General features: G+C 40.9%; 1 protein-coding gene across 1 annotated transcript in view; it reads right to left on the bottom strand.

The window, feature by feature from the left end:
• Nucleotides 1-14,511, bottom strand: part of spred1 (sprouty related EVH1 domain containing 1) — a 52,049-nt gene that overhangs the window by 27,477 nt on the left and 10,061 nt on the right. Inside the window, exon 2 of the mRNA XM_041812371.1 lies at nt 6,466-6,736. Coding sequence (XP_041668305.1) covers nt 6,466-6,736 — 271 coding nt within the window. The remainder of the gene's footprint in view (nt 1-6,465; nt 6,737-14,511) is intronic.

Raw genomic sequence — 14,511 nt, 5'->3', positions numbered from 1 at the left:
AAATGCTTTTTTGATGTCAGAGGTAAGAGAAGAATGGGCAGACTGGTTCGAGATGATTGAAAAACAACAGTAACTCAAATAGCCACTCGTTACATCCAAGGTGTGCAGAAAATCATCTCTTAGCGCACAAAACGTTGAATCTTGAAGCAGATTGGCCACAGCAGCAGAAGACCATACCTTGTAACACAAGTCACCAGATCTCAATCCAATAGAGCACCTTTTTGATGTGGTGGAAGGGGAGATAGGCATCATGGATGTGCAGCCTACAAATCTGCTGCAACTGCATGATGCTATCATGACAATATGGACCAAAATCTCTGAGGAATGTTTCCAACACCTTGTTGAAACTATGCCATGAAGAATTAAGGCAGTTCTGAAGGCAAAAGGGACTAACTTGGAACTAACAGGTGTACCTAATAAAGTGGCCATGCATGTATATCTGCAGAGTCCACTCTTTTTTTCCCCAGTTGCTGTGTTTGGGGCATTTTTGGCTGTAAATCATTGTTCAACGGTGCACAGCCAACAGTCTGAAAATGTAATGCCAAGGTAAAATCAGTCTCCCTCCACCTCTGCTCATTGTCTTTTGTGCAAAAATAACAAACAAACAAGCAATTAAACTTAATGTGTATCTGTTTTAGAAACCAGAAGGACTTCACAAATGTCTGTAAAACAATTTGAAAAGATCTTTTTTTCCTTTGAGTCGAAGTGTTGGTCCTATTACCATGGCTGGCTTTCCTTACACTTTCCTGAAATCGCTGGCCCAACAACTAACTGCCTTTGCTTACTGCAGATTCAGGTTAAAAATATGACACTGTTACTGTCATTTTTTTAAAGCTTTAGTGCTTTAGTTGCAATTCAAAATAAATGGAATAATCGCTTCACACATGTATTTCATGGTACAGGAGCATTGGAGGGCAAGGTGGCCAGGAAAAAATTCAAAGAAAACTCCCACTCACTGTCCAGCTTGCAAGAAAGGGGATATTTATCTGCAACATTTTGGTACTAGACCTTCTTCCGGTAGACAATTGATGGTCTTTTACTAAAATGTTGCACATAAATACCCCCTGTTTTCCAAGTTGGACAGTGTGTGGGAGTTTTCTATGAATTGTTTGCCATTTAAAATTTTGAAAAATGTAACCTGTATCGTTCAAAAAGGTGTCGAAACATGTTGAAGACCTCACTGGAGTCAAGAGTCACCCTTGCTCTAGGGGTTGATGAGTGGCAGCTGTATATGAGCCAGCTGATATGTGATACATGTGTTAGAGAGGGTGCACACAGGTATACATTTCATCTAAAGTCTCTGAGCGAAAGCTGCGTTAACCCTTGCTGATAATGGTAACACATGTACCACAACGTTTTTCTGCATGAGGATATACAGTATCTCTGTCTTTATGTCACTTTTCCATACCTGCCCCCCAAGAGAAGGAGGGTAAAGATGAAGACTGGGAGTTTACCTAGAGCCAGAGGGATGAGGGGAAAGAGGGAACAAGCGAGGGCTGGAAGTGAGGAGGATGGGGTGGCAAAGGGGGAACAGAGGGGGGGTTACTGTGCCTCAGGGGCTGATTGTGGAGGCGAGACTGAACGGAGCCGGAGCAGGTAAGGTGAGCGCAAAGCAAGGCTGACAGAGGAGGAAGTATCACGGTTGCATGGAAAGGACGACATTTAACACCACATTCCACACCATGCTTAGAGAAAAGAGGAGGAGGAGCCACGCTGACAGAAAAAAGAGACAGAACGATGCAATTGAGGCTGGAGACATGGGAGGGGGACAGGCGGAGATGAGACATGCAGAGAGTAGTGAGGAGAAAGCGTGAGAGCGGAAACGAGGAAAGAAGATTCACATGCAGAGAATTTGGATGGGAGAAATCAGGCCATCCAAATTATTATTATTTTTTTTTGCATTTATTGAGAGATTTCAATGCCAAATTAATATTTTATCCTGTATTCTGTCTTGGAGTAAAACATTGGTGTCTTGACCGTATAAAAGCCAGTCAAAAATAGAGACATAGAGGCATGAAGATGTTATGCAAGGAGCGAAGCACTGAGTTTTGAAGGCTTCGTGGGAGGCATTGGTTTCAAATGATACAGTTTCTTGCCTTAACACCAGATTTATAGCTAATACATAATACTTAGCAAGCTTGTACAAGTTAAACAATTAAATGACAAGATTGGCAGTAGCACTGAACAATTGCATTGAGTGTCAGAGGGAATCAAAGACAAAAAACGACAGGAAGCACTGAGAGTTATAACCGATATTTGTCACAATTGTAAAGCCAGTGTGATCTTGAGAGGAGAGGAGAGGAGAGGAGAGGAGAGGAGAGAAGAGGGGGGAGGGGGAGGCTGCGAGGAGGAGAGTGATTGGTAGCTATATGGAGAGCCAGCTGAGTCATCACCAGCACACTCTGTGCCGCATCACTGCGCTTATAGACAGATCCTCTCCACCTCTTCCGTCTCCCATCTCTCTGGCTCCACCTCTGCTTCCTGCTCTTTGACTAAACGCAAATCTTTCCCTGATTCAACTTCTGCACTTAAAACACTTCCTTTCTACAAGCCAGTATTCTGTCATTCTGGCAGGGATTCAGGGATAGAAAATTGTCTTGATTCTGCAGAAATGGACCAAACAGCAAAACAAATTATCTCCGCAATTCAACCAAAAAATGCACCTTCCTTTTCTGCATTTTAGAGACAACATCTCACACCAAGCAGGCCTTCAACATTCAGAAGCTAGGCCTCTTTCTTACTCGTACAACATAATTATGGTCTTTCATTTGCCCCAAAATCAAAACACAGAGGTTACCATTTTAGACAACATTTTGGGAGCAAGCGCAGATACTGCCATGTGTTTTCTTCTGCCTCTTGCTAGCATGTTCTTATGTGGTTTTGTCTGTTTCCTTTGTTTTCTTGGATTCATCCTGTCCTCCTCCCAGTGCCCTCAGACAGTCAGTAGCACTGTGGTTGTTGCCAACAGTGCTGCACTGGGTGGCATCCCGACAGACCTACATATGGCGGGGAGTTTGTTGTGGTGGCTGAGGGTTAGACTCTGGCGGTGATAGGGGTGTTTTACCACGTCCCAGAAGAGATGCCAGGGTCTCTGAGCCATGTCTATACCCTGTCTGAATAACAGCATTCCCGTCACGCCCTTTTCCTGTGCCACACACATGCTTGGATAGCAACGCACAAAACAACAAACACGCGGTAAACACCACATACATAAAATGTGATCAGTCAAAGAAGATTAAAAAAAAAGGAGTGATTTAGATGCCCTGCTGAAACAAGCCTCTAATGTTGGGATCATGGCAGCCTTCTTGCTCCCCTGACATCTAACAGACAGTTTTCTCTCTCACCGACACAGATTTACACTCTTATTATCACACAGCAGGATTATCCCACTGCATCTACTGGATCTGTTCTACATCTCCAACACAGAATGAGCCGTGACAAGAAGGTCACGAGCTTGACAGCAATGTCAGTAAAAGCCATGAGGATTAGGACCATAGAGAGAGAATGGCTGCGTACTTTGTAGGCTTGTTCTCATATGTGTGCATGTTGTACATGCTGCCAGTATAATGTGCAGAAAAACTAAACTTGAATAACCACTTGGCTATAGCTGGCAAGTTCTCCCCAATATGCCTGTTAACAATGGTGATCACAACTTTCCCACACCATCTATTAAGCAAACTGACTGGGAAGAGTTTAAGTTGAATCTCAGAAAGGTACTGATCAAAAATAACATAAAATGTTTTAAATATTTGCTGTTTTTATCAGTTTAAATATTAGGATTTGTTGCTTTAATAATGCAATTATCAGCAGGTTTTCTGGCTGTTAATGACCGGTCACTCACTCTAACTAAAAGTCACTTCACAGCAAGCTGCAATCTGGACTTTGAAGGATGAAACGCATGTAGAAAGCAAAAGACTCTTAATGCTAGGGTCAACTTGAGGCTGGCTGCAGTAGCCAAAGAATCCACACTGGGTCATTTGTCTAAAAACTGTGCAGGTGTCAATTTTTATAAATACCCCTCTGTTTTGATTATATGTAACCTGAGATTTATCTGTAACAAGGCATAATTAGGGACATGTCTTAGCTAACTGGCAGATGAGTGTACTGCAGCTGTTTAACAGCATCCAAAGATTGTAGAACAATTTCACCTACAAGTTACTCAAGATACATTTGCAAAGATTTGAATATCCCACCATCTACAGCCCATAATATCATCAAAAGATTCAAAGAATCTGGGGAAATCTCTGTTAGCAAAGACAAGGCAGAAGGTCAATATTGGATGCTCGTGACCTTTGGACTCTCCGGAGGCAATGTATTAAAAAAGGCATGAGTCTGTACTGGAAATCAATGCATGGGCTCAGGAACACTTCCAGACATCACTGTCTATCAACACAGTTGGCCATGCCACAAATACAGTTAACGCTATATCATGCAAAGAAGAAACCATACGGGATCCAATTCCAGAAACCCTGCCATGTTCTCTGGGCCAAATCTCTTTTAAAATGGACTGAGGCAAAATGGGAATACTTCTGCAGTCACATGATTCAAAATTATTCTATTTATGATTTTTCTGAAAGAGAAGAGGGACCATTAGGCTTGGTATCAGGATACAGTTCTAAAACCTGCATCTCTGATGGTATGGGGTTGCATTAGCTTACAAACGTGGAAAGGCACTATCAATGCTCAAAAGAAGATGGCGGTTTTAGAGCAACATATGCCCTCTGCAACATCTCTTTCAGGGAAGGCCTTGACCATTTCAGCAAGACAATCCTAAACCACAAATCACAACAGCATGGCTTCACAGTAGTGAAGAGTCCAGGTGCTGAACTGGCGTGCCTGAAGTCCAGACCCTTTCCCAATAGAAAACATTTGGAGCATCAAAAAACAAACAAACAAACAAACAAAAAAAAACAGCAAAAAAAGACCCAGGACTTTTCACAAAGACCTCCAATCCTCTCCTGGAACTCCAGCAACTGGCCTCCTCATTTTCCAGACGTTTACAGACTCTTGTTAAAAGAAGAGGAGATGCTACACAGTGGTAAACATGGCCCTGTCCCTACTTTTTTGAGATGCGTTGCTGCCATTAAATCCAAAATGAGCTAATATTTTTCATGAAGTGGTAAAATGTCTCAGTTTCCGCATCTGGTATGTTGTTTATGTCCTAGTGTGAGTTAAATATGGGTTGATGAGATTTTTAAATCATTGCATTGTGTTTTTGTTTACATTTTAGACAGCGCCCTAACTTTTTTGTTCCAAGCACTTGCGCAAAGCACTATACATTGTTACTGGTCACTGACAGCATCCAACAAATCATACACGGCAGATCAAAAATCAGGTGCATCAGAGTCATAGGGGTGATGGGTCCCTATGAGTCTTGGATCAGCTGTAATGCTGGAGACGTGCTGTCAGGCTTGGCTTAAAGGCCAAACACAGCTCCATCACTTTGCCTGTGTCTAGCTTAATGTAACGTTTGGTGGAGGTAGCATTCCCATATTAAAAATGCCAACAGTGGCTTTTTGAAACCCTCTCAGAAACCAATGAATGAAGCTTTCCCCCCAAGCAGTCCGGTTCAGGATATGGTTGACTATGGAAACGAAAGCATGACTGTGGTTTACTGAACCAAACTGTACTGAACCAAACTGGACCAACTGGTCAACACGAGAACTGAGACTAAATCCATGCTCTACACCAGTGATTCCAAAAGTGGGGCCCAATGTGATGACGTCTCTGCGAGGCTACATAAAATAAATGTACACCATTTGCACGGCCAGCAAAGCATTGCAAATGTTGTGAAAGGACTTCAAGGAAAATGCAGGGCTAACAGGGATTCTACACAGGTGTCACAACGAAAATGTGAAGGGGCATATCTCACCCTTAGCTTCATCTGTACAACGGAAGGTACTAAACTCCTTACTTTACACATGCTGTATAGCCATGATGGATTTCTTGTACTTGCATAATAACCAGGAGTACATTTTCCTGGCTTTAACATGCCATTTTCACATTACGAAAAAGGAAATGCTTACAAAAGGTGAGCAAACACTTGTGTACTCATGGAAAAACAGAGTCAGTGTTCACTTCCAGCCCCTATTCCATCGTTTGGATCTCTTCTAAGCTCTTTGTGTGTTTCCCACATCCCTCATCCCACATTCTTTACTCCTGAGTAATCTGCCCTTCTCTTTAATGATATCATCATGCATCACAGCATCACGCAGTTTGCTCCTATTTTCAGATACCTGCACAGTGGAGGAAAGCCAAACAACTACTTCCTGTGTGAGTGAGTGTGTCAGTGAGTGAGGCACAGAGAACGGGAGGGAGTCTGGGAAAGAGGTGGGGGTCAGAGTGACCTCATAAGAGAGAATGCAGCATCTCTTGTTTGTGCGTGAAAGAATTTACGCAACACAGCATAACCTGAAACACTGGAAAAAGGCAGTTCTTGCTTTATGAGATGAACAGTTTTCTTACCAGTTTGTCTTTGAGCCGCTCTCCCTTAATATGGAACTCCACCGAAGTGGGGCTCGGACTGGGACTAGGGCTTGGACTAGGACTGGAGCTACAGGGGCTGAGGTTGGTGCTGCTTCCTCCGCTGCCTCCGCTGTGGGTGCTGCCGCTGTCCTCCGCCCGGCTGACCTTATAGACGGTGACACAGCTAAGGCCTCCGCCCCCCAGGGGAAGCCACCCACCGCTGGAGTCATCCCGAGTCATGACCACTGCTCTCACGCGCGCATAACTGTCACTGTGGAGGAGGGAGAGAGGAGGGTGGAAAAATAATAAGAATACAACTTGAAAAATGCTTTTAGTAGAAATAATCAGCAGTGATCAGGTTCTATAAATTTCTGCTTTGATATTTTCCTTGAGGGTCTTTTAACTTGGATTACAAAACATCAAAAGCGAACAGCCTACATGAGATATCAGCCCACATACAGCTCAGTGGTAGTACAGTGCATGTAGCCTACACAAAATGGTCACTGAGAGTGTGGTGAGCAGCTCTATACAGACAAATAGACATAACAAAAATAGGAGAGGGTCTCAGTGTCTCAAAAAATCACATTTGCCCACAAGTTGAGCATTTCAACACAATTCACCACATTATACTAGAGAGTCATGCTGAGATTACATGAAACACATCAAAATATAAAAGGATACCTAGCCTTTTCCAGACACTATTACTAGAAACACACCAGTCTAAAATCTGCTTCAAACCTAAAAAAAAGAAAAGGAAAGAGCAAAGTCAAGGGTTAAACCCTAGTTTAATTTATATTTAGCATGTGATACAACACATTATTGACTACGATTTCTAAATTCTTGGTGTATGTTTAACCACAGACAGAAGGTGACTGACCATGTGGTCAAGTTCAGCCTCAGCCTCTGGACACGGCTGATTTCAAACCTTTTACCTAAAGCTGAGGGCTCCAGCCTGGACCCAACGACTGAGAGGCTTCTACTCATATCAGCTCCTTTCCAGCAATTCAGCTACTTCCTGTCTGGGATTCTGAGTATTGTGTAACCTGTTGTAAAACTAACACTCTCGTCACTTATGGAAAACATACACATTAACTTACAAGATGTTATTAAATTACGTGATTAGCAAATATCACTTGTTTCAGTGTTTTAATGCTTTGGCAGTATGGTCAGCAGCGATACTGGGAAAAATATGTTCCCATCAGAATAAAAAACATTGATTCCAATTATGGTCGATCAATATTGTTTTTTTGAGGACCGATACCAGTACCGATTATTAGTAGCCTATGAGACCCATATTTGAAACCGATATGCATTCATTGTGACACACAAAATGTACCTAATATCGCAAATGTAAAATTGCATGATCAAAAGAAAATCAGAAAAATTAACTTTTACCCCAAGGTCTATCTGCATGAGAAACAACACAGAAGCAGCAGGAAAATGTGAGACCCTTACTGTGTAATGACACCCAGGCTTAAATGTCGATTGGTGAGTACTCATATGACATCGAGCCAATCAGATTGTGTTGTATAAAGGACAGCTGGTGAGACTGAAGAGAGTGAATCAAAAGTAGACATAGGTCTGTTGGTCCAGCCTAAAATTCCACTAACTTACTGGTACGGCCAATATTTATAGCTGATATAGGCAGATTTTTCTTACATGCTTTTAAAAATCAAATTTAAGACTTTTTAAGACATTTTAAAGACCTGAACTGAGAAAAATTAAAACCACTTTTTGCACAGTAAATTGCCAAAAATGAAAGCCATGAGATTTCTCAGTACACCGGGCAAGGGTTGAATTTTCTGATTTAATGAACTGTTTATAAAATGTCACATAGTACAGGACAAAGAAATTTCTCTGGTCATAAACACCCAAATTTGATGATTTCTGTTACATTTCATGCCTTTATCCCAGTGCTTCCCAAAGTGTGGGCCCTGAAGCTACTGCAGGTGGGATGTGGGAGGTCTCTTCACTCATATATAAACCACAACAATGATTTTAAAAAATAAAAAAGTTTTGACTGATCATAAAATAATCAATTTTTAAAATGCTTTTTTACAGTCCAAGAAGTCAAAAAAAACCTACATGTAGAAGCTTTAACTGATATGATGCCCTTTTGACATTTGTGTGATGAACAGGTGTCATTGTTTGATTGGTGTTACATTAACTAGTGTCCCTAAACTAAGCATTCTACTACGCTGCATAAACATTACTAAGAAAGGATTTGTGGAGCCACAACATACATTTGTCTGTCTTTGTTTTGGTTTGAAATCCTTTGTTTATGAAAAAAGAATAAGGAGGTCAATGCTTTGAGTCTCATGTTGGGGTTGAATGAAGGTTGTGGTGGGCCCCAGATGATTTTCAGATCTCAAACTGGGTTTGGGAAAGGCTGCTCTATTCTATCAATATACACAACATTGATACCTATTAGAACACATTTTTGCAGGTGTACAGAGCTGATTCTAATCTATTAAAAGCAAATGCATGCTTTTTGTTAGGAAGACCTGTTAAAATAAGAGTGGGCTGCAAGGTGTTTTAAATGGGCAACCTGGTAAGCCAGAGGTTAGAGAACTGGCCAAGTGTTTCACAACTGTACAAGGTTTATTAAATCACAATGAGTCAGATAAATCCAGAGAGAGGTCTGGAGTCCTCCACCAAGACATTTAGAACATCCAACACTAGATTCCTTGAAATACGGAGAACATTCATACAACAATTTGTGGAGGAAGAGGATTAAAATTGTACAAGGTTGGCCTGAAAGCAAAGACTGGTGACGGATGTCTGAGTCAAAGTGCCTGATACAATTTAAGACCTGTCACTTGTAAAAATCTGACTTTTTACGACTTTTTATGGCCTTAAATTTCAATTGTACAATTAAAGACTATTTAAGACATTTCAGGGATCTGCAGGAACCACGTTTAGTCAAAAACATCATTTTTAAATACAGGCAGAAATGTTCATATCTGCCAAAACTATTAATTCCCTTTTAAGCTAATACTTTACAATATTGATAACACATTTTTAAAACACACTTTATTTCATAATCAGCATATTTCTCTGTGAGCACAGCAAACCCCTCTGCTGATATTTTCCTCCCCACGCGTCTCCCACTTCCCTGGCATACATTCTTTGTTGGAGGTGTGTTACTCCTGGCTCGTTAGCATTAGCAGCGCTAGCTCTCAGTGCTGGTAATGCTTACATGGCTGTGTCTGACATACTGACATTTTTGAGCTGTAAGACACTCAACCTATCCCATCTTCACAAAAGAAAAGTGTTCAGGTGTGCTGTGCATTTCACAATCCCTGGGCAAAAGGAAGCATGACCTGATGTAGCCTATATGCTAAGTCTGCTAAATGATAACGAGGCACTTTAGAGTTGAGTCTAAAGCGTGAGCCCATATCATACGCCACCAGCAGGTGTTAAAATAAGCAGAACCAACAACTGCTGACAGTCACTTAGGAATCTCCCAGCCAATACTGAATGAAAATGAAAATGACATAAGATCTGCATCAGTTTCAGTCTGAAAGATCTGTGCTCCTACAGCATCATTAAAAATGAAGGATTTAGATTTATGATCACTCTATTTTTCACACTGGCAAGTTTCTGATAAAGACTTCGTTATCTGGCTTCAGCTTACAAATATTCAAATGAAGTTATTTTGTAAATAAGTAGATAAATTGTAGTTGAAGTTGAAGTTAAAAAGTCTGGCACTGAGAAATCCCTACACTCTCTAACACAAAGCTTTGATTCTTAAATTTAATTATGCATCATAAGTTCACATGCTTTATTGTGCCTTCACTTGAAGTCAGATGGTCTTCTGATTAGATAACACAGACTGCACTGGGCCACCGGAAATGACAAAGGTCAGGGTGTGCTGAGGCCAGCGTTTTGCAGAAACGCTGGGTAAAATATTAAATGCTGTCAAAGATCTGAGAGCTGACAGAAAAAGGCAAAGGAGTAGAAGAACTTGGCTGCCGGATGTTGCCTGTAACACATTGCCTCCTGGCTAATGAAGACGTCACACGTTCTATAATGAATTTCTTCTGTGAGACAATGATTTTAGGTGAAATATTTAACTACTTGTAACATTTAATATGACACAAAATGAGCTGAAGGTCCTGCTTTAAAGAAGAATAGTTCTGTCCTCCCACTCGCTGCCTCTTGTATTCCTCTATCACTATAAAAGCAACCTTTGGCCTCCCGTCTTCCACACCCTAGGCAAATGTCAGTGCACAGATTATTGGTTAGTAATGAATCTAAGAGCCGGAGAGCATTAAACCAGAGGCGAGTTTGTTTGTTTTAAACCATGTGAAATCTTTGATATCCTGGAATATGGGAATAGGTGACCAAAGTTCCCAGACACAACTGATGAGCATGATGGAAATCTGAAACTGAACCAACCAATAAAGCCTTTTAAAAACTACCTATCTTAGTAAATTTTACCTCCTAGATGACAACATGAAGAGGTGGTTGAGAGCAAGTAACCAAAAAATAACTATCCACTACATATCCAAATCTAGCTGGTCTGCCATAGCTTTACTGTGCTTGTTCACTCTCTCGACACCGTCTGCAGCTGTGGAAGAACAAGCTACCAATACCATCAGCAACCAAAAAGCAGACAGACGGGTAAAGACTGGCTGGCAACAAGAACTTAGAAGTTTAAGATATTTCTCTGAGCTTTCAGGGGAGACTGAAAATGGAGCTGAAATCATACATTTTGGAGCACTGGTAACCATGAGGGAAGCCCAGCTGTCGTCGGGCGAGAGGCGGGATACACCCTGGACTGGTCGCCAGTCAATCACAGGGCTGACATATAGAGACAGACAACCAGGCACGCTCACATTCACACCTATGGCCAATTTAGGGTCATCAATTAATCTAATGAGCATGTTTTTGGCAGTGGGAGGAAGCCGGAGTACCCGGAGAGAACCCAAACATGCAAACTCTGCACAGAAAGACCCTGACTGGGTGGCAAACCAGGAACCTTCTTGCTGTGAGGCAACAGCGCTAACCCCTGCGCTGCCATGCAGCCCTTCATAAAAAAAATAGAAAGAAAAATATATTTTGGACAAAACACAGACATAAAACCTTAATAGCTAGACATACAATGATTTGATATGCAAAATTAAAGTTCAGTCCTAGTTTATTAATGAAATACGGCATCTCTTATCAATTTGAGTAATAATACTGCATAGTAGTGTTACACTCTTATCAAAAAGTTACTTCAGGACAGATTAAGAGGATTTTGGGAAAAAAAGTTTGGGGAAAAGACTGAGAGAAAAGACTGTGAAATATTAGATATTTTGATGTTTTTTGACACCTAAAGAAATATATTTTATGTGATTCTAAAGTTCAATAAAATCAACTCTAAATATTTGGTCGTAATTTTTACCAAAAGTGCAGGAGTTTGTCTGTGTTTTTGCAAATTAAAAACAAAACAAATACCTAATATTGGGTTTTCAAGACTTAAGCTACTGTTGCTAAGCTATAGAGATGAGTGCAGATATCATTTGATTTATACTACAATCATACTGACCTTTAATAATCCGGTACCCTGACAGCCCTAAAGCGTGATTCATACTTCTGCATCTAATCAAAATGTAGCATATCATTAGCCCCATAGCATTATTGCCAAAGTCATCTTTTGGCCCAACTGTGATATCTGCCTAACTTTACCCTACTAATGCTGCTGGTTCATTGTGCCTTATTGCCTATATCCTCAGCCAATCACAGTGCTTGTTACAGTCCAGTATAATTAAAAAAAAAATCCTATGCGTTTGGAAAAATATGTTTTTTCTTTTTCTCTAAAACCCTTAAAATATGAATTAGGCAATTATGTCATGAAGCTAACGATATGCTGTAGGTTGTTGTAGCACCTTCATAACTGTAAAAAGGCAACAACCTGTGTTGACACTTGTTTATGCTCCGCCTGGTCAATGGAGTCCATCCTGTTGGCGACCATAAACATTTCTATTATTTTAAAGATGCCAACAAAAACCCTCTACCAATTCCACATCTACCGTGCTGCTCAGAGGATGAAACAGGCTGCACAGATACAGTGGTTTTTGAATGAACGGGAGAAGTTTAACATTGAAGTTACAACTCTATTAACTGAGTTTCCACTTTGAGATATCTTCTTCAAGAGGTGGTCCGGGACCTGGTGCCTGAGTCCAGTAGGCTTGTGTTCACACTGACGAAATGGAACTGAACTTTGGGTCAACTCCGATCCAGGCTCAGGTCCCTTATGTGAAAACATCCTAACATTCCATCTTCTCTAATGGCTCCTCTCTTTACTTTGTAATAATTACAGCATGATCAATATCTATCAGCTCAAACTCCAACACAACAAGGCTGGTTGCAGATGCAATGATTTCAGGTACTTAAGCCAAAAACATGGTGGACCCAGACAGCTGGGATACATCTAGTGTAGATCTTGCACTGCCATCTTGCATTTAGGCAGAGCAGTATTAGTGGTGTGCTAGAAACCAGTATCAATACCATGACCAGTAACATTCCTGCCATGGTATGAATTCTTGCAACGTCGGCACCAGTTTAAACACTTGTGTTGTGTTGTGGTACTCACATGATGCTAGTGTTAGCATTACAAAGTGATATGTGACAGACCGCAGCTTAGTCTGAGTCATGCCATCAGCATGTTTCACTCTGACACTACAGAGCAGCCAGATAACAAGCCAAACGTCATCCGTTTGTATCAGTGTGATTGATGTTAAGCAAGTAATGAGGTAAAATGAGTGCGCGCTCCTCCCGAAGTTTTTTGTCCGTAATAACAGCAACATGAAGAGAGTTTTCGCTTTATTCAGCATCTCCATCGGCCTGTCTAGTGGTTTTAATACGAGCTGCAGCGACTCGTATTACAACAGCTAAAACAACTGTTTAAAGGTGTATTTGAGCTGGTGATTCTCTTGTTTTATGTTCATGATGATTCAAAGAAGTTGGCTGTGGCGATAAACAAGGTCAGAGAAGCAGCTGTAGACTCCTTAGTTGTGTAAACTCACTGGTACCACTGCAAGCTAAGCTAAATCAACTATAAACATGGTACAGTTGACAAATCCTTCACAATAAAAGTTTGCAAATGTTTTTCCTGAGTGCTTTCTTTGTGAATGGCCCCATCAGGAAATGTGGTGTTTTCAGTAGCAGCTTGACACACCTCGGCAAAAGAGGACTGAAACTAAAAATATCAGGTTCATCACAGTTTTAACATTCTTACACTGACCATGATGATCTACATTAAACCAAATCAGCATGACTGCCATAAGTTAAAGAACCAAAGATGAAGGAGTGAAAGGCTCATCCATAAGTAAAGCTATTCACCTGGAGCAGTAACCTAAACATCAATGTTATACTGCTAAATTAATCCATGCAAACAATCAATGGTACAGACTAATTACTTGTGAAATTCTTTCAATGTTAAATTTCCAGCAGCTGTGTGGACGACAGCATAATCAATGTTGATGTTCTGCCAGTGTGACTATATTCAAGATTTTTAAGTCGTGGTGCAAAAAAATTTGACAACACTAGAAGTCTGTTACTTGTTATAATCCTAAAAACTCCAGGGACATTTTTAAATATTTTGCTTTGATTTTTCTGCCACCAATTTAACAAATGCATCCAAAAATAAGCGAATATCCTGCCAATCAAAAATATGCTACTGAAGTAATGAATGGTAGTGCTGGAGAATAACAGACACAGAACTGATCAAATTACCAACACTAAGGGTCAAACAAAATGAAGCCATATCACAGTTTTCAGCTCCCTTTTCACATGCTGTCCTAAAACTAAAACACACACTGATCGAGACAGAGAGTGCAGAAATACACTACCACAACTAACTTCCCCTTGCATTCTCCTAGCAACACCCTTTCTGGTTACACTTCTTAAGAGTGTGACGGACTTAGTGCTTAAGCTAACATGAGAACCTCTGCTGTTGCAGGAAAAAGCATTTTTGAGCAGTATAACAGGCAGTAAAAGAAGGAAATGCTGCTGTTACACCCCTCTATGGCCCCCCAATAAAAGGATGCGGGTGAT

The sequence above is a fragment of the Cheilinus undulatus genome, linkage group 18 (assembly GCF_018320785.1).
Source record: "Cheilinus undulatus linkage group 18, ASM1832078v1, whole genome shotgun sequence".
In the NCBI taxonomy this organism is placed as follows: domain Eukaryota; kingdom Metazoa; phylum Chordata; class Actinopteri; order Labriformes; family Labridae; genus Cheilinus; species Cheilinus undulatus.
Note: the sequence above shows the minus strand (reverse complement) of the source record. Positions and strands in the feature narration are given on the sequence as shown.